The sequence below is a fragment of the Suncus etruscus genome, chromosome 5 (assembly GCF_024139225.1).
Source record: "Suncus etruscus isolate mSunEtr1 chromosome 5, mSunEtr1.pri.cur, whole genome shotgun sequence".
Taxonomy (NCBI): Eukaryota; Metazoa; Chordata; class Mammalia; order Eulipotyphla; family Soricidae; genus Suncus; species Suncus etruscus.
In genome coordinates this window covers 97427549-97454176 of record NC_064852.1, presented here as the reverse complement: position 1 = coordinate 97454176, position 26628 = coordinate 97427549, and the positions used below count along the sequence as shown (strand labels likewise).

Below are 26628 nucleotides of genomic sequence, written 5' to 3'. Positions count from 1 at the left end.
TAGCATTGCCTTCCAAGATCTTTCAGTGCAAAGATATACATATAATACACCATGATAATTATTGATAAAAATATGAGAGATGACTTAAGAAAAAAAAAGACACACAAGGCAGTTTCCAGACTCTTCCAACAACAGACAAACAAAGGAAAATATATTTTATATAAAGTATTGAAAGTTAACTTTTTCATCTGTTTGTAAAAAATATATGTGCAAAGTATATTTCTGGTTATTCCCTAAAGAGCTGGTGGCATACATCATACATCATAATCTTCTTTAACTAAAGTAGCTGTGTCTTTTGTTGTGTCTTCTGTGGCACTGTAGGCAGGAGCTTGGTCTCTTTTGGAAGAACTCTTAGCCGGGAGAGAAGGTGATGGAGATGGGGCCACTGCAGCACCATCTTTTGGTTCATTCACCATCTGAGACAACAAAATACAATGGGTTACTCTCAACAGAACAGTTTTTTGAAAGAAGATGAATACTTTTTAAAATTGTATTTTATTATAGTTTCATGTTGATTTTTATCATATTGATATGTAAAGTTACAAACACCCACCATCACAAAAGTGCCCAAAACCCTCCACCACTATCCTATGTCACTTCCAACTGGAGATCCAATTGGAGAAAAAGATGGTTCTAAATGATCTAAGGTAGTGCATCATCTACCAAGTTATTGCTAAAATAATATTTTTATGGTCATAAAAATAAATATTTTTATGGTCATAAAAATAATATTTTTATGGTCATAAAAATATTAAAATTACCTCAGCATAAATTGGATTTTCAAAGTTGGTCATTTTCTTTGCTTTTCGTTTGAAGATACTCCATTTTGTTTCCTAAGTGAAAGAAGAAATATAGAAGACCTTCAGTCATGGAATTGTGTCTGTGTGCTGGGGGTGAGATTTCCCACCTTGTCTAGGTTTTAAAATTTCTTCTTACTAAAAGTAAAAGTTATTTGGGATCTGAGTCCAGGGATCTTGACCCACAGTGTTAATGATTAAATTCTTCAGATGTGCCCAAACAGTGACTAAAATGAATCATTTCAAATCACTTCCTTTAGACAGAAGCTGTACCCAGAGTATCCAGAGAACTTTGATAGAGACAGGAAAGAGATTTCTACAAGAGCTGCCTGAGAATTGAAGGGGAAAAACATAGCTGATGGAAGTCAGTTATAGTAGAGTATAGCAGTTATAGTAGAGTATAGCAGGTTGGGCATTTGCCTTACATGCAACCAACTGGGGTTTAATCTCCAGCATCTCTGGAATTGCCAGAATAATCCCTAAGTGCAGAGCCAGGAGTTAAGTCATGAACATTGCCATGTGTAGTGACAAAATGTTTTTTTAATTTTGAAATATTGATGATGCCTTTTATATTTCTCAAGCACATGGTCCCTTCATCATTTCCTCTGTGATCATGAATAGAATGAAAATAGCAAGGCAACGAACATGGATTAGTACTTATATGATGTGTTGGGGACAATTGTAAGAGCTTTACAAGTCCCCGGTTTAATCTTCCCAAGTGAGAGGAAAGCACTCATTCTTGTACAGGTCAAAAAAGAGCATTACAGCAAGACTCTAAATGGTAAGTAGAAGAGTCAATGAATATATAGCTCAAAATGGAAAGAAAGATCACTCTAGATATGAGTGGGTGACTGCTGAATTGTTAAAAAGTTGTCTCTGACTTCAGCTCTAGTTGACAGATGGAAGCCTAGCAGGAGGCTGCTGAGCTAGCCCATCTGTTCTGTGAAAAGGAGGAAAAAGACAGTGTTGAAAGAGGGAAAACCACATGCTTATGGGACAGGTGGAAGAGTCTTTCATTGTGACTGGCACTTAAGCGAGCAGTCAAAATGGTACCCAGCTGGCCTTAGGAAGCTTATTCTTCAGAGGGGAAGTTCAAAACTCTTAAAAAAAAAAGTCAGGAGGGGCCGGCGAGGTGGCGCTAAAGGCAAGGTGTCTGCCTTGCAAGCGCTAGCCAAGGAAAGGACCACGGTTCGATCCCCCGGCGTCCCATATGGTCCCCCAAGCCAGGGGCAATTTCTGAGCGCTTAGCCAGGAATAATCCCTGAGCATCAAACGGGTGTGGCCCGAAAAACCAAAAAAAAAAAAAAAAAAAGTCAGGAGCCAGAGCAACAGCATAGCAAGTTGGATATTTGCTTTGCATGTATCTGACCAGTTTCTGCCCAGCATCCCATATGTTTATTGATGTAGGGAACTAACTGGCAAGGCTTCTTGGCATACTTGGCCAGTCTAAAGTTATCCTCATCCAGTTCTTCTACTATTTTTAGCCACTCTGGATGTGACTCTGTATCTAGAGGTAAAAGATCTGCAGAGAGAACATGTATCAGAATCTTGAACCTGACTGATTACAAAAGGCAAGAGGAAGATTCATCATATTGGAAAGATGGAAATGGGAAAAGGATAAATGACAGCTGTGAAAATGAACTCATAAAAAAAAAAAACTCCTTGAGGGGCCGGAGCGGTGGCCCAGCGATAAGGTGTTTGCCTTTTACGCGGCTGACCTAGGACGGATTGCGGTTCTATCCCCCTGCATTCCATATGGTCCCCCAAGCCAGGAGCGATTTCTGAGCACATAGCCAGGAGTAATGTCCGAGTGTCAGCAGGTGTGCCCCCCACCCCAAAAAATAACTCCTTGAGTGTTGGCTGTGGTCTCAAGGCTGGTTTTTAGTGGGAACCTGTGTGTTTTCACCAGGTTCCCTTCACTGCTCAAAGAAAGCTCTGTCTAGGCAGAGAGACCCAACACTTGACAGGGACTAAGGAAAAATACCAGAATGTAAGCCATATGTGGCACTGTCTTGGAAGTTCAAATTTGTGGAATTCACACATTTTATGTGTATGTAAAAATTAATCTTTAAAATTAGGGATGAGCCTCCAACAAGCACCCTAATCTCTGTATTATCTCTTTTGCCACACTGCAAATCTATATTTTAATGTAGCTCAGAGAAAAATTACTACTTTAAAATATGAAAATAAAGAACATTTTCTAAAACAAAATGTATGTGCGTATTCATGTGTATAACAGAAGATATTCATAAATGAGTTAAGAAGTAGAAAAGAGACCTTTGTTGAATATCTCTCATATTAGCACCAATTTAGTTCAACCAATTTAGTTCAACATTTTTTTGTTGAAAAATGCAGAACTGGGCCCGGAGAGATAGCACAGTGGTGTTTGCCTTGCAAGCAGCCGATCCAGGTAGTTGGTTCGAATCCCGGTGTCCCATATGGTCCCCCGTGCCTGCCAGGAGCTATTTCTGAGCAGACAGCCAGGAGTAACCCCTGAGCACTGCCCGGTGTGACCCAAAATCCAAAAAAAAAAGAAAAGAAAAATGCAGAACTGAGGCCAGTTTGAGGCTAAAATGCCAATTTAATGGATGTTAACTTTTCCTATGCTAATTATATTTATAGATCATAAAATACTTAAATTCTTTAAGCTTTAAGATTTATAATTACCCTCAAACATTTGGTTCTTAATACTTCCCAGAAGAAACCAAAGACCTTAAACTTAAGTTATTCCAGATTTGATACTTTTAGCTAAGAATGGGGATGGGAATCAGATTAAGAGAAGCTGATTTCTGGGATCACAAAGAAAAGGGATGGAATAATGATAGTACAGTGGATAGGATTTTTTTGCCTTGTAGACACCTGACTTGGGTTTGATCCCCAGAACCCAATATGGTCCCCCGAGCACTGCCAGGATTGACTCCTGAAGGCAGAGCCAGGAATAAGTCCTGAGCACTGCTGTGTGTGGCTCCCTAAAGAAACAAAAACAAAATAAGAGCACAATGTATGAGGAAAGATACTACTAGTGACTAATAAGACAGTACCAAATATTCTCTAAAGCATCGGTAACCCTATGCCTGGCAGAACTATCCCATCCAATGTGCAACATGGTGCCACAATCAGAAACATTACAGATTCTAGTACTTAGAGGTAAAATAGTTTACCCATAATCAAACATCTATATCTCATGAATCCATTAAAACTAGTACATAGAGGTACTAGGTAAAACTAGTGATGAAAAGTTTTAAATCAAATTCAACTATGAAGGACTTCGTAGATTACAGTGGCTTCAATAAAATAAAATTTTAAAAGTTTTATATCAAATATATTAAATTTCTCTTCGTAAACCAGAGTCTACTAATTTAAGAAGGCATAGTAAAAAGTGCCATATAGTAGCACTATTTTCTTTTTAATTTCTTACATTAAACACCGCCTGATAACAATGATGATTAGTATGGTTTGTTGAACATTTAGATAGTTGTTAAAAAATATCCCTGTGGTTGGTTAGAGGTTTAGATGGATGTTTTAGATGGATTTAAAAAAAAAAAATAAAAAAGGATAAAAATGGAATAAAGAAGGTGTGACTTAGTGCCACCTGGTGGTAAATATAGTTAAGAGCCGTAGAACAACTCAAAGATATAGACAGAAAAAAATTATTACACAGAAAAGAAGAAAAAGGGTCTTCTCTATGTATCCTTGACAGATTTCCTCATTCTCTCAGATTACTTATCCTTGGTCTGAAGAGGATAGTCCCAGAAAGGCTATTAGCTTTTTCTTCTACGTGGTCCCCCATATCCTATTTCAACAGTATACATACTCAACTAAGTGAAAATTCTTTTGTTTTGTTGTTAGGTTTTGTTTTTGTTTCATTTTGTTTTTGCTTATTTTTATCTTTACCCACAATGCTCTTGAATCTACACTTAAGGATTATTCTTGGTGGGACTAGGGAACCATTTGTAAGGGAACCAGGTAAGCAGTTAGTGAAGAAAGCACCTTGCCTGCTATACCAAAGCTCCACCCCCTAACCCTTCATATTATTTATAGTAAATATCTACACACATGAGGATATGAGCAACCATCAAATAATATAGGAGCTCCCTATTACCTATGATTAATTAACCTGGAAATCTCAAAGATCTACGCAACTCCTGCTTTATTTCTGTGGTCAGTTGACCAGTGTTACCTGAGTTCCATCAACACTTGTAGATGATGATGTTGTGTCTGGAGCTATCTCTGATGGGTCCATGGGAATGCCATAGATCTTATTTTCCATGTTTTCGGATACAGTCACCTGGGTGCATATTGAAGGTCATTAACCAGTTTTGAAAGAACTTAGTAATCAATAAGTTTGCTGTGAAGTTTCTTACAAAATCATTAGCACTATTTTACTACCTTATTTTCCCATAGACATGGCAGGTACGTTTTTATTATAGAATATTAACTTGCTTTCCCAGGACTGAATATCATTCCAAATGCTTATAAAAGGAGCGTCAACCACTCAATTCTCAGTCTTTATGCCTTAAATCTAGGAGGGAAATACCACCTTTCTCCAGCTTTACTCTCAATTAGGTATTGTTTCTGTTACAGTCTCTACATTCCCTACTCTTGGTGTTGACCATATCTATAACTAAAAAAAAAGTCTATATATTGGAAGTCAAGTCCTAGAACTATACCAAATATTCTCCAATATCCCTATGAGGTGAAAAAAATCTCATTTTTTGAATATTCAGAGCAAAAATTTAGAAGATTGCTTAGAAGAGATTGAGTTTTTGAAAGGTATTAATTGAATTAATATTTTGTAGATATTTTCTGTAACATCATATAATCATGCAGTCATTCTTTACAAATATTCACAGAAAGCTTATGTGTCATCAGGTACTGGATCTATCAATCATCTGAATGGACTTAAGGTCCCTGGCTCTGACCAATCAGAATGAAAAGAAAGGCTCTTGGTCACCCTCTCTAGGCTGACTACCAAATGCTGACCACCATGCAACAAAGGAGTAATTCTGATTGTTCATAGGCCAACCTTCACAGCAAGTGAAGGGAGAAAGGGATCACTCTCTCTGAGTATTTCCAGAGGAGGAAATATTAGTGTGTGATGTGGAATGGAATCCAGCTTCAGCAGCCCCTGAAAGTATGGCAAAGGCAACTCCTCACCTTTGCTGGCTCAGCCATCTTCATGGCACCACCATGGGATGAGTACATTGGGTTTTCAAATATCACAGGCTGCTTCCCCATCTCCATATCAAAGCGGTCACTCTGATGGAGATAAAAAGAAAGTTGACATCAAACTGACCTGGTTTACACAGAAGGCACCCTTCTCCCAGCTGAAAGTAAGCAAGATACTATACCAAATTTACCCCCCAAAAGAAGTTATTACATACAAACAAAACAAAAACAAAAGTACAAAATCCAGCAGCTACTTCCTCCATGAAGCAAACCAGTAGGAGAGTAATAGCCGTGGAGTCATTCAGACTCACAAGGCAACACTCTCCAGAAATCAAACAGCTCTTCACAATACAAATGACTCACAGGAGATGGAGAATTTGGAAAGAAAAACAATGAACAGCAGAAGGGCGATGAGAAGAGGGAGGAGAGGGAAGATAAGAAAGTGAATAATCTTGTACTTTCAGACAAGTCTGGAAACAAATGAAATGTAAGATGAAACAATATTTGAAAATGTTTCTCTAATATTGTAGAGGCTGACTAGTCCCTTCATAAAGAATCCATGTTGTCAGAACATATTACTGTACCCATCTAATAGGTGAGAACAATGAGGATCAAAAGAGGTCATGACCATTATCTTCATGACCGTTATTATATTAAGTGGCATTATTAGTGTACCCATGCTCCATGACTATTACTTAGAATGTCACATAATATTACCACTGGCACAGGAAATTCATTACGAGGCACAGAAGGGAAATATAGGTTACTAAGCCTCCACCTTACTTCAGACATACAAAATGTCATCAAATATTATGTTTCCTTTTTCCAATGTCCCAAACGAGAACTAAGATTGAAGATTTTATTTAAGAGTCTTTATTTCTCCAATGAGGCACTATGGCTTAGTGTTTGATTCCAATTGAAAGTTATGATTAAAAGCAGAGATAAATTTTACTTTTATCATTAATGTCTTTGGATACCTTTTGGTGGCAAACTTAATGTTTCCTAACTTGATACAGTGAGGACTTCATTCTAATATGTCTATGTGATTTCATTTTTCTCTTCAAATTAGTTTGGATCTTGTAAAAATGACAACTCATAAATCATACTCACTAATGCAATAGATGAATCAATAGTAGACTCAGGCTCAAAACCAGAAACTCCAACATCCATGTTGACATCTTCCCCTGATCTGAAGGTCACCCCATTTCCATTTTCAGAAGATTTAACAATACTGTTTAAACTGAAAGAAAACAATGAAAATGGGGATATTTTTAAAAACAGCATTTTGCTTTGAAATTGTGCTGCTTCCTTTGTGTTGGATCATTCTGGTCCCTCCCTGTTCTCCACCTCAGGATAGAGAATAAAAACCTAATATAAGCCCCGGGTCTCAGAAAAGCACTCTCTTGGGTTTCCCACTTTCCTCCACTGAGCTATCTGATTTTTAGGAGCAGGAGACTTTCATGTTGGGATTCCTGAACCTGTTTCACCTCCTTCAGAGTGTGTGGATTATTTGTTGTGTCGGTGTTTGCTTCCAGACATATGTCTCTCCAATATACTGGTCTTGGAGCATGAGGTTTTTGTCACACCTCTGTATTTCTAAATCTTACCAAAATGAAATAGTTGATTCCTACTTTGAATTTGTGTATCAAATATAATGGATCCTTAATCTGCATGGAAGTGCTAAACCCATACCTAAATATAGAATAATTAAGGATGGGACAGTTATCCCTGGCAGGATAAAGTTTCATTCCTCAAACAGCTGACTCTCTATTTAAACTGAAAATGTTCACCAGCAACCATTTGGAGTATAAAACTATCTGTCACTCAGGCCTCATTATGAAGTATGATTTGAAGTTACTCCTTTAAAATTCTTTATTTTTTTTATTTTTGCAGAATAAGTAATTTTTAACTTAAAAAAATAAAAGGTGGGTTGGGAAGGTGATGTTACAGGAGGCATGTGGTCACCTCCAGCTCAAATACTGGCATTGCATATGGTCCCCCAATCATTGAGCTCTAAGCAAAGAACAAGAAGAAAGCCTTGCGTCCTTACTAGTGTGTCCTTTACCCTCCAAAAGTACCCCAAAATTAAATAAAAGAAAGAACACCTATGATATTCCATTACAGCATAAGCTTCAAAAGGTCAATATTTTACATAATGAGACTGACCTTGGTAGCTTGGGCAGAGATGGCAAAACGGAGCCTGTTTTCCTATAGTGGAAAATGCCTAGAACTGCCAGAATTGCAATAATGATGATCAGGATAACTGTCAACAGCACAGCCGCCGCTGTTAAGGAGAGAAGCAAAGCAGACAGATTAATATGTGGGGAAGGAAGTGAGTCAACAGAAGTGGCAGCAGAAGTTGCAGGCCAGAACCAGCTGGTTCTATATCCAGGTTCTCAGAGGCTTCAGACTTACTTGTTCCGGGAGGAAGGCCTTGAGACAGTCCAAGTTCACAGTTGTCTCCCGTGTAGTCTTCAGGACACCTAGAAATAAAATAAAACATTGCAAGCCATTCTTAAGCTTTTGCTGATATTTTTATAAGTATGTTTTCTTTCAGGAGAGAGATGTTTAACTGAATAAATTATGTTATCTTCATGTTTTTTGTTCTGTCAAGTAAGGGTGAGCAGAAAGAAATATGCTCTGGAAATACACATTACACATAGCAGCTCAGTCAATTCCAAATTCATCCTATCTCCTAAACTACTGAGTGTCTTTTCTAGTCTAACATGCTTCCTCCTGAAAACTTGTAAAAAGAAAAATCCCTGTGAATGAGCCAAGCCTTAGGTCCAGATGCCAGGTGATTCTTCTGCACATTCCTGTGGATCATTTACCTCCACTCCCATCATAGCCAAGACCTAGGATGTGAACATTAGTGAGCCAGCAAGGACCCTGTATTTGACTTACTGGCAACCTATGGTCTCATATTCTTCCAGAAGAGGCAAGATATGTAGCTCAGACTTTAACATTCAGACTTACTTGCATTTGGGAAGGTTATTCTCATCAAAATAGCAATTTCCTCCGTGCATACACCTGCATGGGGGAGGCATGACCACAGGACTTTCGATGGCTGCAAAAAGGGAAAATCATACTTGTGTTAGTTAGCAAAGCACAGGATACTCCAAACCATACAATCTAGAAGAGGAGCCATCGAGCTCTTGGCTCTCTGTCAAATATAATCTTCTCATGTGGTCAAAGAGATATTATAGGATGATTGTGCTTGCTTTGCATGAGGCAAACCCAGATTCCACCTCCAGCAACCAATATGGTACCTGAGCACTTCTAGGAGTGCAGAACCAGGATTAATTCCTGAATACCACCAGGTGTGGATAAATAATAAAAACAATGATGCTTTGAAAGGACCCAGAAGATAGCAGCAGTTAAAGCAGCAGCCACCATGACCTAAGTTTGAACCAACTCTACTTAACTGCTGAGAACCACTGGCTCTAAAACTGAAATTCCCCCAGAATTGCTTGGAGACCCCTGCCTCTAAACTCAGAACTTGAAATTCCAACTAAAGGCTCCAAAGCATTAGTAATCAATGGACACAAAAAGATAGAGATATTTGATAGAAAGATAGTTAGAAAATGGGTATTTTGTTATTGATATTTTTTATATTGGGGCTATAGCCCAAAATAAAAAGTGGGTGGACAGGCCACTCTTAATGGTGTTCAGTGGACCATAGGCAATGTCAAAGATTGAACCCAGATTGGCCACTTGAAAAGTAAGCACCTTACAAGAGTAGGTCATTTAAGTTTTTATTAATTTCTCCTTGTTCTAGGTCTAGACTCCAACTCAGTCACATACTTCCTGAATGTGCTTGAGACAGGAGTCTTGGTGTCTTAGTATCTTCTACTTAGAAGATGCTTAATCCACATCTACTGCATGTGCACTTATTTCAGGGGTGGAGACACCTTTCTGGCTTATTAGTTTGAGTCAGCCCAAATTTCATTTTATCAGAGTGACCTTTATTGAACTCATTTTCTAAAACTCACTTCTATCCACCTTATCTTTCTTGCCCTGCTTTAGTTTTCTCCTTTCATCTCTAATGCATATATTTCATGGGCTATCTCCTGCCTTACAAGATGGGGGTAAATAAAGAGATAGTTCTGCTTTGTTCACTTCTGTTACCTCTAGCACTTAGAACAGTGCCTTAGACTAGTAGACACTCTTTAAACACTTATCCAAATAATTGATGAACAAAGAAAACTAAGATGATTATTGAATAACTCTATTAAATGCTTACTTTGAATTTCTTATAAACAACCATTTTAATATGATTCACATTTTAAAAAGAGAATGAGCAAGTAGTAGATACTATCCTTTCAATGGTCTGAAATCATTGTAAATGACAGATATTCAACATAGAACAAATCTCAAAATCTTCAAGTTGTCATTTTGTTAAAAAAAATATTGCAAAGAAATGTCTGTGCTAATATTTTCCCAGGGATCAGAGGGGAAACAGGTAGAAAGGAAAGTAATTTCTTCTCCCTGAGTTCATCATCTAAATGTTCCAATCTGGTTGGGAAGAGACAGAAGGTGGTGATTTATTTGACTGCTTGTCACCCCTGGTGAAGGTGCTTCAGCCTCTATTTTCCTACATTTGATTAATTCTAGAGGAGGATCCCAAGGATGCAAGCCATAAAATGGGCTTATTATAAGTACATAAAATAGGCTCACTATCAAAGGGAAGAATGTGGTTTTGAAGGAGGAAGGGGGATGTTAGGCCATGACTATCTCAGGGATTACTCCTAGGAACCATACATATGTGGAGGCAGGGATCTAACTGGTATCTGTCACATGTCAGATAAACAGCTGTACTATCTCTCCAGGGATTGGTTATTTTTTTTAAAACATACTTAGTATGCTTTGGATACTCGTTAGAGACACTAGCTATTCTTCATGGCTTTGGTTGCTGTTTTGTTTGGGGGCCACAATCAGAGTTGCTCAGGGCTTACTCCTGAATCTATGCTCAGGGCTCAATCCTGGTGCAGTTTAGGGGACTAAATTGAGTATTGCAGATAACACATGGTTCAGTTCACATGAAAGGTAAGCACCCTAATTTTTATGAAGTCTTTCCATCCCAGAAAAGAAGCTTCAACAGACTGAATGTTTTGCATTTAGGAGTCCTTGATTTGATACCTAGCATCCCATTATCTCTAATCGCTGAGTCAGGAGAAGTCCCTGAGCGCCACTGGATTATAGGCATTAAAACAAAAACAAAGAAAAAAATACTCGTAATATTTGGTATGAGAATTAAAACCACAGCCTTCATGCTCAGGAGCCTTTAAAAATGTGATTATTTTCAGGTGTCAATCTTTACAAGGAACATGTAAGACAAGTGGTAAAGGTCATTCAATTTTCCTCTCTGTGTGGTTTGACCCCACACCTTCTCTTCAATTCAAAAGAAATCATAGAAAAAAACCCACTCTTCAACTTGTCAACAAAGACAACAAAAAATGTCCTAAAGAGCCCTGAAGTGATTTATCAAGATCTAAGCAAATACTCTCAGAAATGAGAACATACATTGTTTGACATATTTAAGTCCCATTCATTTCCATTCATTTTCCTCTAAATTTTTCCACATTTCTAACCCTCATTTGTGCTATCACCACTGTTCTGCCAAGGGCCCAGTAATAGAAATTCTCTAGTCCTATGGAAGATGAGAACATGGCAAAGCACATACCTGCATCACACATGGTGGTGCTCCCTGCTACAAGGGAGGTACCTTGGGGACAAGCACAGGTGTATCCTCCAGGTCTCAGAAGACAGAGATGACTGCAGACTTCTTCACAGGGACTGGACACTATGGGAAAGATGAGAAGAGTGCTTACTTCCGATGAATGAATGAATAATTCAACCTAGAGCATGCCCATCAGCTTATTTGTGAAAACAGGACATGTCAGGGTCCAGGCAGTATCTCCAAAAATCTAGGCCCTTAGTGACTTTTCTACTACTCACTTTCTTCCACGCTGCCATCCCTGCTAGCTCACCTGATACTCTCAATTCCATTATTGAACCACTCACATTTTCTATTGGCCTCACTTTAATAATTTGCCCCTCTAGGTGGGGAGAGTGGCTATAGGTCTGGTTGCAAACAACTTTAAAAAACAAATCTTAGTTTCTTGAAAAAGGCCAGTATGATCCCATTTCTATACTGAGATTGGATAAATGGTAGTGAGGAATTCTACTCCACACTTCAAGAAGCACTGTTTCCTCGGCTTCTGTTTCTTTATGTGTAAGAGCAAGGAATCACTGGTAAGTTATTCAAACCATAAATGTCAACAGAAGAAAATTGGCCTGAAATGGAGCCTAAGAACAACCATGAAAAGTCCTCCTAGAACCTACTGAATTCTTTTTTAGTCTATCTATATCTGTACCAATAAATATATCATGACTTATATATGATGTCCAATTTCCTTACTAGACAAACATTTTATGATCTTAATTCAGTCATCTAAAATTTAACCACAGACAGATCCTAGTTATGAAAATAAGCTCCACTCAAAGTGGATCTCATTACCATTTCATTAACTAGCTAGGGCAGAAATTTTAAAATTTCAAGGTGATAAAAACCACCTGAGGATCTGGTGAACATTCAGATTCTCCTTCAAAATAGTTGTTCTGGGATCTGAAACTCTAGCTATCTAAACAGCTTCAGCAGCAGCAGTATCAGAAGCACTTGGAGACTTATTAGAAACATACATTCTGAGTTCACCTCCAGCATCATGAATCAGAAGACCTTCTGGTGTGGCACTGAAAATTGGTCAAAAAGTTCTCCAGATGACATGAGAACCTCTGATATAGAGCAAATGTTCCTCTGGTGCAGTGGGACTGGGTCACAAGTATACAGAGATGAACACGACTAATAATGATCTTAAACTAAAAATCATGTAGCTCAAGATAATTTGAACAGCCAGATAATCACAAGAATGGGAAAAATACTCATTTCTGTGAAATTCATTTTGAAACCAGTTAATCCAACAGATTAGCAAAGAGCTGCTGCTTGCTGGATTCTCTGACCTATAAATATATGTTCCTGACTCTAAATAACAAGGATTGAAATATTTTCTTTTATCTGCTTGTGATGCACATAATTTCATTGGCCTCCAATTTTACTTTTTTTGATAAAAATGGCTAACACTACAGAGGGAACAACATATTCTGGCAGCCCTAAGGGTGAGGGAAGAGCATATGGGAGGCAGGACAAAAACGGAGGTGTAGGGAGGACAAATTGGTGATGGAAATCCCCCTGCTTTTATGTAAATATGTACCTAAAATATTATTGTCAACAATATGTAAACCACTATGATCAAAATAAAAATTAAATTTAAAAAAAAGGCTAACACATGAATGTGCACACACATAACAAGAGACCAGTCTGCAATTATACACTACTATTTTCTAAAAACGTAGCCATTAATTTGAAAGAGGTTTCTGATTCTAAGGTAGGTGATTACCTGAAATATTATATCTGCGTTGATGGAAAATTCGAACTTGACTGAGCCAAGGATTCACAGTCATCACTTTCTCATTCTCTTCTCTGCCAAATTTATTTCTCTTCCATATTTCTCCCTTATCCTTAGAAACCCAGTATACGTAGTTCTCAAAGATGTCCAGGCTAAAGGGGCTTATTGCTGTTCAGCCACAGGAGAAAAATAAATTATTAAAAGGAAACTACCCCAGCTCCACTTCTATATAAAATGTCATTCTTCCCAAATTAATCACCAATGCAATGCCTTGAGATTCCAGGAATATTCAGGCAGTCTACTCTGCACGTGTGACCATAAACATATTCCTTGCTCCAGTTTCCATGGGAGATTCAAATGGCAAATTCAAACTAGAGTAATGCTTACTCATCTATACTAATTGGAAAAGTCTTGCTCACTTTAAAGGTGCAGATTTTACTTTGGGAAATAATTTGTATGGCAGAAATTTTTTCTTTTACTCTTTGAACATAAGACACAACTGGTTATGAAGGCAGATTGTGACTGTACATCATCATACAGTGTACATCATGTACAGTGACACTGTAATTTTGTGGAATCTAAGAAGGAACAGCATACCCTTTTCCTTATAGATGGTTCCAGCTATAGCATGAATAATCCAACACATTACTGTGTCTCAAATAAATTATACATGGTTTTCTGGGGCTGGAGAGGCCTCCCATATGGTTCCTTGAGCATGGGTATGACCACTGGGTATGACCTAAAATTCCCCACACCCAGTCCAGCAAAATTTATACATGAATTATAACTTGCAGATATGAACTTTTTTTCTATAAAACACCAAAATAAAACCTGGCTATTTCTGTTGCTAAAGTTATTTTCTTTAATTATTTAAAAAAAAAAAAGGACTATAGGGACTTGAATCATTGCTCATGGGTTTACTTGCACTTAGATGAGAGGCTGGGACTTGGTAGAGTGTGATATAAGGAACTCTGTAGATCAGTTCAGTATTTTTTTGAAGATGGGCAAAGAGGATATATGTACATTAATTACTTAACAAATTAAATTCTGGGCCGGAGCAATAGCACAGTGGGTAAGGTATTTACCTTGCATGCAGTCAACCCAGGTTCAATCCCTGGCATCCCATATGGTACCCCCAAGCTTGCCAGAAGTTATATCTGAATTCAACACCACTGGTTGTGGCCCAAAAACCAAAAAAAAGAAAAAAATTAAATTCTGATTTCATGTCTAACCTGCACTTGCAACAATTCTCCTGTCACTTCCATCATATTTCATAGTTTCAATAACATGCTCCTTGTAGTCACTCCAGTAGACCCGGTCATCATTAAAATAATCAATGCAAAGGCCAGTTGGCCAACCAAGATCTTCTTTGATCAGGGTGGTCCGAAGTTGCCCATCCATCCAGGCAGACTCAATTTTAGGTTCTTTACCCCTGTCTGTCCAGTACATAAGCCTGTAACAAAAGATTTACTCATTGAAGCATGTCATTTAAAGGTGCTTCTACCCTAAAATAAAACATGAGCTTCCAACAGGTAAATTAACTGGCTTCATAGAGGCCTGGTCATTAAATAATGATTTTATACTTTAGAGAACGCTAGGGGAGAGAGAGCAAGAACATTTAGGACCTATACCTTCAGAAAACTGAATTTTTAGTACTGGTCAGCTCATCTAAGGATATATCATCATACCATTTAAAACATACCACATAATTATAGGTAAGCTGGAGAGATCATACAAGAATAAAGATATTTGTCTTGCATATAGCTGGTCCTAGTACAATCCCTGAAATTACATATGGTCCTCTTAGCACTGTTAGGAATGCTTATTGAGCATAGAGCCAGGAATAAGACCTAGGCATCACTAGGTAATAGTCATATATATGTATATATGTGCATATGTAAATATATATTTTATGTATAATCATTATATTCTTACAAATGTAATGTAAATCTTACAAATGTATTTTGACATCCAATTTTAAAATTTAATCAAAGATTTTCTATTCAAACAAAAATGATCTGGCAGAAACTGCGTCACTTCAAATGCCCAGCAAAGAGAATAGCTGCAGATAGAGCAGAACTCAGTGTCAGTGGGCAGGGCAAGGTCCCAACAATGCTGCCTCAGTGTTACCAGTGCCAATTTCTATTGAATTTAAATATCATAAGTAATTAAAAAGGTCTGTGCAGTTTAAGTCAAAATGTGTGTGGGTATACCAGCCACTACTAAGTATATTTTATCATATGGGCTAATTCTTCAATTCTGTTGAGGATTTAAGCCAAACTGTCTCTGGAAAAACAGTTGCTGGAGACCTCCCTTACATGGTATTTGTCTGAAATCTGGTAGTCCTAAATGGACTTTAGTATATTTTGTGATTCCTGAAAATAAACCTATATGCCAGTTTTACACTGTTATTTCAGGGCAATTATAAAAATAGTAATTAAGGACATAACATCATTTTTGAAACTCCAGTGAAAAATACCCAGAACTGTAAAGATTCTACCTTCAAGTACTCACCCAAGTTTGGGATTCACAACCACTGCAGCCGGTTCATCCAGATCGCTCGTAATCAGCCATTTCCGATACCTTCCATCAAGTTTTGCTACCTCAATCCTTTTACTCTTAGCATCCGACCAGTAAATATGCCTAAATTTACAAGGACAGAAGTAAACAACTGAAATATGCCAACAGGAGACCTCTGGGGAAAATACATCCAAAGATAAGATAGTTTTTAGTTTGAAAGATATGGTCAGATTGTTCCTTGGGTATCAGAGATTTGAGAATGTTATTTCTCAAAAATCTCTGCTTTTATGTAGATCTATTTGGATGGTTTTATACAAATCTCTTTGGATGGTTTATACAAATCTTTTATACAAATTTCTTTAGATAGTTACAATAGATAGTAAAGTGGATATGACACTTGCCTTGCACACATTCAACTAGGTTTGATTCCCCCGTGCCCTAGAATCTGGTCCCTGAGCCTATTAGGAGTGATCCCTAAGCATATAGGCAGGAGGATTGATCCCTGAGCAACATCAGGTGAGGCCCTAAACAATAAAACTAAGAAGAAGAGAGAAGAATTGCAAGGGATTCCTGCCGAATCAACTAAAGCAAGTGTATTAAGTCTCTGTAACAAGAATAGATCACATATCAGACAATCCCAGGTGAAAAGGAGAAGGCTTTATTCAGTTCTCACTGCTCTGTGAGTCTGATTTCTCCTCAATCAAGAGATTTATTGAAGTCAAAAGGAACTGGCATTAGTTTTGAGAATAACTGAATAGTAACCATCAAAATAAGAAACTGAGCCAGGGTATTATTACACCTGTAGAGCCATCTCTTACAAACAGGAAGAATTCTTTCACTTGCTTAATTCACTCATTTTATTTAGGCTGAGATAGAGATTAAAAAAAAAAAAAAAAGACAGATCTGCACAACTCCAGAAGGAAGTGTTCAAGTCTAAATTTCTGAATTCCTGATTCTCCTGAGGCTTGTGTTATAACAATACATGCTTAAACAAGGTTCTAGTAACCCGCATGAAATGAAACAGGGGGCCCAATTAACCAGTTCAGTGAGGTTCAAGTCACGCAAGTCTTCCAAGAGCATCAGACAAGTTGTTAAAATGTAAAAATAAATCATTGTGCAAATAACTATTGCCTTGAAGGTCAGCAAATCCCTAAGTGTTCCCACTACATGTTTTTGCATTAAGAAGACATAAAGGAGTCTATAAATGCATGAACAATGATTCTAATATAGTAATTGCTTTCTCACTTCAATGAATGTGCCCCTCCAATATAAATCTGTTTCTTGAGGAAAGTGACTTTCCCATATTTGTTCTCATTTTGTTTGCTAGATGAATAAGCTACATAAGATTCAAGCCAACAAGCATCCAAAATGTGTGGGTCTGGAAGTTCCAGAATTAAAAGAGCCAGCCAACACCTTTATAAACAATAAAACAAAACAAAAACAACAACACGGGACCAGAGCAATAGCACAACAGTAATGCATTTGCCTTGCACGCAGCCAACACAGGACAGACCCCGGTTCAAATCCCGGCATCCCACAGGGTTCCCCGAGCCTGCTAGGAGCGACTTTTGAGCACAGAGCCAGGAGTAATGACTACATGCCGCTGGGTATGACCCAAAAACAAAACAAAACAAAAAAAAAAAACGAAAATAACACCTCCAAAATTTGAGGCTGGAGAGATTTACAGAGTGAACCATGCATGCTGTATATGGTGAACCAGCTTTGATCCCTAGTCAATTGGTCCCTAACAGGAGTAATTCCTGAGCATGAAGCCCCCCAAAACGGCTGAGTACTGCGGAGTGTAGCTCTAAGACAAAATGCAGAAAACAAATAAAATTTAACAAAACGTAAAATTTCAATATGATGAGAAAGAAAAACAAAATGTTAGAAACACAAAATGTGAAGTGGATGGGGCCCAGGGACCAAGTGGTCTCAGGTGCATTGGGTAGCAAAAAAAATGGTCAGAAATAAATACCCAAGCCAAAGTCAATGACCATAGAATCAAGAGAACCAAACTATAACAAGCTAAACACAAAATAGATCTGTTACACTAGTAGACCAGGGGGCTAAGGGTGGAGGTATGGGATGTATGCTGGGAACTCTGGTGGAGAGAGATCAACACAGGTGGTAATTCACTGTCACTATATGCCTGAAATACAACTATGAAAGACTTGCAATACACAATGGTCTCAATAAAAAAAATTTAAGCACACACACATACACAAAATGTGAAACTTTCTTCCTCAAAATAAAACTACGGAGAAAAACTGTATCAAGTTGATTACTTAATGAGTAGTATTTTGAGGCTTTCAAAACTTTTTAAAAAAATGAACAGTACTAGCATACTAGAAGCTAATTTTGATATCAAGAACTATTTTTGGAAAAATGCTCTCCTAGATATAACAAAGACTCTTCGGTACTTTCCCAAACTTCTTCATGGCACACATAGAATATAGGAAATACTAATGTTTAATGATACATTAGACTAAGCAGAAGTAATTGTGAGGCTAGAAGCAAGTTGAGGTATCACCTAACATCAGAATATTACATCCTCATATATGGTTAGATGTAGGTAGCTCTGACCAGAAAAATAGAACAGGCAAGACAGTAATATTTGCTAAACTTACCTTCCTACCCAGTCCACTGCTAATCCATCTGGCTGCATAATATACCTCAGACCCAGATCAACTTCTACCACAGGATTATTGCTACCAGATTCAAAGTTAGGCATGTAAGCACGTTTGATAGCACCAAAAGTAGAGCCGTGCCCTAATACAGTATAATATATGATACCTGCAGAGAGACAAGACACACAGTTAAGTTTCATGTTAGAAATACCAGATAAGGTATAAACTGAGATCTTATCAAATGAATATGATTTTACATTATAGATATCTCTGCTCCTAGAATACTCATAATTCAATTGCACTGTCATGATCAAACTTCAAAATCAATACTATGTAAGTTCTTATTAGAAATGCTTCAAGTGAGGGCTCGTTTTGGCAGCACATATACTAAAGAAATGCTTCAAATGATATGGGCATATATTTTATTATCATATAAAATACACTATTCTTCAAAATCTGACTTTGGCATAACTAAATATGTGAAAAATAAGTTTTACATTTTATGGTTCTCAATGGAAAGCAAAAAACAGTTCCAGGTTCATTATTTAATTTTATCTCCACATCACCTCTCTGAGATAGACAGGGAGAATACTGCTTTTATTTAACAGATAAGAAAGCCAGGGATCCAGGGATCCAGAGAATTGCTATTATTATTGAAGGTCATAAAGTCAGCAGATTAAGGAGACAGGCCTAGATGATAAGATAAACTTGTGACTCCTCTAGTCCTATTACTATCTCTCACATACCAAGAGTATCTGAAAGACTGAACAAAAGTACATATCTTTTCAGTCAATTGACTTAAATATTTTTCTCAGTTGTATTTTTTATATTTATACTCCATATACCATAACTAGATGTTGGGCCACATGCTGGTCATGTAGATGATTAAGTTCAAGTTATGAAATAATATGTGAATAATTAGCTGTTAACTTAATATAAGTGTGCTGTTTTTTAGAGGATGAAACTGCCAGGAGAAACACTAGAAGATTTTACAGAGGAGGCAACATTTAACCGGAGTCTTTGAAGTTTAAGTTTTCCAAGAGAACAATAGTATAGATGAAAAAGATTTGTATGAGCAAATAACAAGAAATATTTATGAATTCAAGAAACAAAGGATGTGAGACATGCCTAAATGTATTGTCACAAGATATAGGAAAAGGTTTGATGAAAAGTTAAGAAAAGTTAGATAGAACATGCAGCCATACTAATGCATCTATCTGGAAGAGAACTTTCTTCTTCCTCTCATATAACAAAATTCACTCATTAAAAAATTAATTCCAGAAGTTGAAAGAGAAAAACAATGGGGACCTTGGAGGAGGGAGAAGGTAGATATATTGGCGATAGATGTAGTGTTTGAATTATGTATAAAGAAAATAATCTCTAACAATATTATAAATCACAACATCTCAATCAATAAAATTTTTTAAATAGTATAATTAAAAAAAAATTATTCCCATAAGATTCAATACCTTATTACTCAATTATTTTAGCTGGTATCAACAACAAAGGCCAAAGTTCATACTTACTGAGGCCAAGGCCCTCGGGGTCCCAGTCATAATCAATAGTCTGAATATGTTCCTTGTCATCAAGAAAATCTGAAAACTTCTCGGATGAGAGGTTGTATTTTCGTATTCGCACTTTTTCAGGCAGTAGCAACAAGGGATTACCTTTAAACAAGTAAAGAGATACTTCATTTATTTGAATTCAATTTGATTGTTTTATATTTGTATATAAGTAGATACATAAACACAATTTAAAGTAGGATATAAATCTTCACCCAATTTACTCACTCATTCCCTTTCGAAGAATTTTTATAGGAATTTGATTTTCTCTGCCAATCATTAGACCTGACTATCCAGTTTGGTTCAAAATCTGTTATTATGGACATTCTGTGTCTCTATTTCATTTAAGTGGGAAACTAACATTTGTTTTAGGGATATTATATGCTATTTGATTTTGCCCTCAGTGTGCAGCAATATAAAGTAAGGCAAGACTGAAACCTCTACCTAGATAATATCCTCTTTTCCAATGATTATTTTCTTTTATTTATTTGCAAAATAAAATGCTGTTTATTATCAAGTTCTTTAAATTCTAACAGAAACTTCAAATATTAACTCATAAGATCATAAAATACTCAAATTCTTGACTGAAATTAATTTATAAATGCTTTTAACCTATAATATTTTACTTTTGCCATTTCTATCTGCATTTATTATTGCTTTCTATCATGCCAATTCTGATTCTGGCATTCAATTAAAATATAGAACTTATGACTACAGTTATGAATGAGCCGGAATTTCTGTGATCAGCAGTCCATGGACAACCAAAAAGGAATTGTCAACAGTTTTCTGATTTGATTCAATTGAATGTGACTTTCTTGTGACCCTTTCTTGTGACTTTCTCAGATTATGGGGCCCTTAATCCTTGATCCCACAGACTGGGAGCTGGAGGGCTTCTTTAATTTTCTTTGTTTGATAATACTGAAGACTGACATTGTTATTAAATTTCTCTAGAGAGTAATATATTGTCAGTATTTTCTTTTAACTAAAAGAATATTGTTTTGGTGATAGTTTTAGATTATCTGAATAAATAACAATATAGTTCAGGGAGTTCCATATACTGAAGTCACAATCAACCCCCATTAAGTACTTTTGTTCATATAAATAATGCATTATTCTTCATGAAAACAATGAACATAAAATTAGTTTTTTCCCGGTCCTTTCTAGTTAAACAAATTATGCACTCTTTGAAGTTTTAATCAAAAAGGATAAATGGCTTGGTCCAGAATGACATGTAACTCATGACTGTCATTTTATTTCTTACATTTATATTTGGAAGTTGTAGTTAGTGTTTCAAACTAGCAGGAAGGAGACCAAGAAGACCAGATGAGTGTGTGTATAAAAAGAAATCATTGGTAAGTTAAAAAGACACTGAGTCTCATATTGACTTCCTGGGATAAAGTACTCATTAGCATTTATTTCATTTAATCCCATCATAAACACATCATACCATCAGCTGCACACCGTTGTCCATCACTCTCGTCCACAGACCTGAAGCCCTCAGCACATGAACACTCATAACTTCCTTTGGTATTTTGGCAGATCTGGGAGCAAACCCCAAAGTCCTCACATTCGTTGATATCTGTAAACAAATTAAAAATATGCAATATATATTTCATCTAGTTCTTAGAGACTCTACTTTAATTTGGATTCATATTTACAAGCACTGAGGACTAATAAAAATGCAAATGGATAGAATCAATGATACCATTTGTGAAACTTTTGGAAACTTAGTAACTTACAAAGCTTCTGACACTATTTCCTATGGTTTTCATGTTTTTGTCTTCTCATCTAATCTTCAAGAGATTCTTTGAGATAGACTATCTCCTATTCTGTGAGATATGTACTACCCAAAGTCCCCAAGTTGGCCAATGGTAAACATAGGGTTAAAACTGAAGTTTGACTCTAAACAAGAAAATAATAAATTTTTCCCTTTTTTGGAAAATAACTGTATACTACACTGCTAATTCTTGTGCTAACTTGCTTCAGAATAGTAATCAATCATTTATTTTTTCAGTTTAGCTCTTAAATTTCAGTTTTCCAAAAGAAATCTTCCAATCACATATGTATGGAATTCCATAAGTTAAAATAAAAGCAAACTTGGTTATCTCCAAAAGTCAAGCACATAAACAAAATAAATTCAAATATCGTAATGCAGCAAAAAAAGTCGTACTCATCACTAAATATGTTAGTAAGCTACCTTCCAACTCTATGTAAAAAGAATATGTATGTAATAAATATGTCCTGTTTGAAGATATTGTATTTGCTAAAATTATTTTTATGTCACGATGACATAGTAGGTAGCTTTCATAAATATTATCAATTTTATAGGAATTAAGGAGATTGAAACATCTGTCCAGTGGTACTGTTTTTTAAAAACTGAGGAAAAACTAGTGGGTGATATGTTTATGAGTTACAGAATTTAACTCCATCAAGGAAATTCAACCGTGGCTTAGAATCAGGAAAAAAATATGAGAATCAAAATAAAAAGTACATGTGTCCCTAATAGGAATTGGAAGAAATATACTCTACCATCACAGGAGTTTCTGTCAAAAGTGTTGGGTTTGAACCCAGGTCTACAGAAGCAGATAAATCCTTCTTGTAATTGGGTACAATTTTGCTCACATAGACTTTCATTACATGATCTTTCATGTCCTTTATCTGAAAAACAAAATTACAGCATTAAAAGATATGAAAGCATGAAAGACATAGACCACCTCCACCACTAAAGAACAACAGCAAAATAGTATATAAGAAGTAACACTATTTTCGTGCCAAAATTAATGGCTGTGCAGTAAGTTTCCTGACTTACAAGTTCTATAGTCATCCTTAAGTCTTCAAATTGACATAACGAACTGGAAGAATCAAACCTAACTTGGAAATATTGAAATCATTCACAGATTAGTCTCTAGAAACCAGAAGTCAAATCTACCATTCAGTCCTGCTAAAACAGTTAAAAGAGTACTCTTGAATCATTTAATCAAATCAGTTTATTATGTCATAAATTTGAGATCTTATCAAGAGTGTGTGTGAAATAAATAGTAAATCAACTTGAAATATCTGGTTATCCATCCCTTCCATAGAAAATTCAATCTGTATCCCAGAGATAAAATAAAATGCCATAAAATACTGTGGAAACCATCAAAAACAAATAATGAATGCTTAACAAGTTTAAAATATATGAATATAACTATGGTGACTCAGTCTCAGTCTTCTAGAGTTTGAACATTAGCCTCCTTTCTCCTATTAAAAAAAAAAAAAGCCTGAGCTGGGAGAGGTCAGCTGTATATCTTAAATGGTACTATTTGCTACAGGGAAATCAAAGGGCAGCTGGGAATCATTGGTTTATTAAAATTCTGCTTCTGACTCTGTAAGACTTCAGTCAAGTTATTATGGTCTCAGGGTTTTGTTTTAGAGTTTACAATGAGGCTAACTTGCATACAAATCTGATGTATTTGAAATATCTCATACAAGTTATAAAGAACAAAGGTACAGGGTATAAATATCAGTCCACCATTTCCATAACAATATTCAGTTAGAACCATCCCTCTTTAGCTACCCATCATCATTTTCCTACAAAGTCCTCCCACTTCTTTAACCTAAAGGTAATGACTCTGCTAGGATGCTACTATCTTTACTAACTACCCTAAGACACTTTTCCCCTAAATGCTAAGGATACAGTATCATGAAAGTAACACACATACAAATGGGCAAAATATGTATCTTTAAAGTATTGAGAGTCACCCAGTAAACTAGGAAAAGGGCATATTTTGTATTTGGGTTGCCCACAGTTAAAATCCTGAATCAGGGGCCATAGAGATAGCACAGCAATAAAGCATTTGCATTGCACACAGCTGACCCGAGACGTGTTGGATCCTGGAATCCCATATGGTCCCCAGAGTCTGCCTGGAGCTATTTCTGAGTGCATAGCTAGAAGTAACCCCTAGTGCCGCCGGGTGTGGCCCCAAAAACAAAAAGAAAATTAAAAACAATCCTGAACCAATATCTTTTTTGTTGTTTTCTATTTGGGATTTTCCAAGAGATGCTCAGAAAACTAGAGGTTGGTCCTTTCCCAGTAACTGAGGCTTTGTGCAGTGTGGCCTTCATCTTAACCCTTTAGCATCTCTCTGGCCTCTGACTTAGCATTTTCATGTTAGAAGGACAAGATTTCCTCATTTGCATAAAATACTAGAATGAAGGGCATACAGAGAGGTAACTAACTGTTACAAAGCTGAACTAAATCCATGTAGTATTTAGAGTACTGTCTGGTGTAAGGTGATAAAAAAATAATAGGTAGCCAAAGGTTAATACAATTCAAAGCACAAAGTAAATTCAAAATTAATATGCATTTGTCACCTATTTTGTTATTGCCTGACTCATTGAGTACATCTGCTTTTCCACAATAAAGTATAAAATGAGTATTTACTTACTGCAACCTATTTCATCAAAATTGTCACCACAGTCATTGACGTTATCACAAACCAGATGCTGAGAAATGCAGTGCCCATTGCTGCACTTAAATTCATCTTCAGTGCAAGGTCGAGGGGTTGGAGGAGTACCTAGAAAGAACAAGTTAAAGTGAAAACTTTCTCCACTGAAAGGAAATGCTGCTCTTAAAGCAGACCCAATTTTGCCCAGAAATAAAAATAAGCACATGCCTCCCTCCATTTCCCAGTCTTTCCTTGTTAGGGTGGGATTGTGTGCTTAGTTCTGGCCAATGGATTATGAATTGATGACATATGTGTCATTTCCAGGTTGAAGAGATAGAAATTAACATCCCACACCCTCCAAATGTTCCTACTTGGTTAGCCTTGAAAACTATGCTTAACTCACTATAAGAGAGGAGGGCTCTGTGTCTGCATTGGCCTTACTTCTGCAAAATTGATGATTATATTTCACCAGACAAACTGGGTTTGCTTGTTGCAGGAGCTGGCCTTAATTACCCTAAATATTATAGAGGTAGGGTTTTCTATAAGCAAATCTAAATATTTGATACTGACTTTATAATCTTCAATCAGGTAATGAGGAAACTGATACTGAGGACAGAAAATTTGGAGACCAATATCACAAAAGGACAAAGCATTTGATCAAATTGTCACTGGGAAAACGAGAGGGTAGAGCATGTGCTTACTGACACTGTCATTTTAAAGAAAGAGGTAGAAAATGTTGCACTGGTGAAGGGGCATGTTCTATTTATGTCTGAAATCCAACTACAATCATGCTTGTAATCATGGTGCTTAAATAAAGATTTTATTTTAAAAAAGAGGATATTAGGAATATGCATTGGTTGCCATTATCTGGGTTGACAAGAAAGAAAAATACAGAAACATATAGTGTGACCTATTTTTCTCAATGTTCTGTCGGTAACTGACAATTAGCTAAAACAAAAGGTATGTGAGGGAGACAGCAAAGAAAAAAAGATTCCATAACGGTGTCTCAAAAGAAATGAAGTGTGAAGTTACTGACTTTTAGAACTGGCTTGAAGATAATTTGTTTCTGGGAGAAAAAAATTAAAAAATATAGCAAAATATTGATACCCAGATCAATAACTCCTGAAGTTGCAATTTTCAACAAACAGGAGGTAGCTAAGAAAGCCAGGTAGACCTTAAAGAAGGCATTTTCCCTGTGCTCTCTTTATCTAAAGAGAAAAATAAAAAAGAGAGGCATTTCTAAAAGTGAATATTTAATAAGCTGTAGTAATAGTAGGGTTGAGATCTTTTCAGCTAACTTATTAGGAAGTTCACATTCCTTGTTACTCTGTTAATAACTTTTAGTGGAAGGGAGAACCACTGCCACTTCTGAAAATAAGTCAACCATTAATTTTTTTAATTTAACTCAGCAAGGATTTGGTGAGTGTGTTCTCTCTCTCTCTCTCTCTCTCTCTCTCTCTCTCTCTCTCTCTCTCTCTCTCTCTCTCTCTCTCTCTCTCTCTCTCTCCCTCACTCCTGACAGTACTCACAAGTCATATGTGGGGATGGTACAGAGATCAGATTTGTGTTAGCCACATGCAAGGCAAGCACCTGTACCTACTACACTATAACTCTGGCCCTCTCGTTGTAATCTTCTTAAAGGAATAGAAGAAAGAAAAGTTTACTGAATGTTTAAACTAATACTAAAAAAAAACTTAGCAAACTGGCTATAACATCTTATCTCAGTGGAGTGAGATAGGAATAAGCAAGAAAGTTGCACAAGTATTGTAAGTGTTTATAAGATATTGGCTATGTGTCAGCAGAGAACAGCAATCTTGGGTACATCTTGAGCAAAGTGAAGTGAAATTGCCAGAAGAAAACGTTACCAATTGTGGATAATTGGGGACCCTCTGTTCCCCTCTACCCATTTTGACATTTGCTTACAGAGTATCTTTGTTTCATCACTTCCATCTCCACAGTCATTAACATGGTTGCACACCTCATGTGCATAAATACAACGGCTGTTGTCACATCGGAAACGTTGCGGAGCTTCACATGGAACATTTACTGAAATAAAACAG

General features: G+C 36.7%; 1 protein-coding gene across 1 annotated transcript in view; it reads right to left on the bottom strand.

The window, feature by feature from the left end:
- Positions 1-254: 254 nt before the first annotated feature.
- LRP2 (LDL receptor related protein 2) overlaps positions 255-26628 on the bottom strand; it is a 219973-nt gene continuing 193599 nt past the window's right edge. Inside the window, exons 63-81 of the mRNA XM_049772881.1 lie at positions 26492-26614; positions 24569-24697; positions 22671-22799; positions 21589-21720; positions 21527-21529; positions 20106-20246; positions 18580-18745; positions 15947-16075; positions 14665-14885; positions 13424-13600; positions 11650-11769; positions 8943-9033; positions 8382-8449; positions 8133-8250; positions 7077-7206; positions 5955-6056; positions 4978-5085; positions 762-833; positions 255-416 (exon numbers count right to left, since the gene is read on the bottom strand). Of these exons, the coding sequence (XP_049628838.1) occupies positions 255-416; positions 762-833; positions 4978-5085; positions 5955-6056; positions 7077-7206; positions 8133-8250; positions 8382-8449; positions 8943-9033; positions 11650-11769; positions 13424-13600; positions 14665-14885; positions 15947-16075; positions 18580-18745; positions 20106-20246; positions 21527-21529; positions 21589-21720; positions 22671-22799; positions 24569-24697; positions 26492-26614 (2321 nt within the window). The remainder of the gene's footprint in view (positions 417-761; positions 834-4977; positions 5086-5954; positions 6057-7076; positions 7207-8132; positions 8251-8381; positions 8450-8942; positions 9034-11649; positions 11770-13423; positions 13601-14664; positions 14886-15946; positions 16076-18579; positions 18746-20105; positions 20247-21526; positions 21530-21588; positions 21721-22670; positions 22800-24568; positions 24698-26491; positions 26615-26628) is intronic.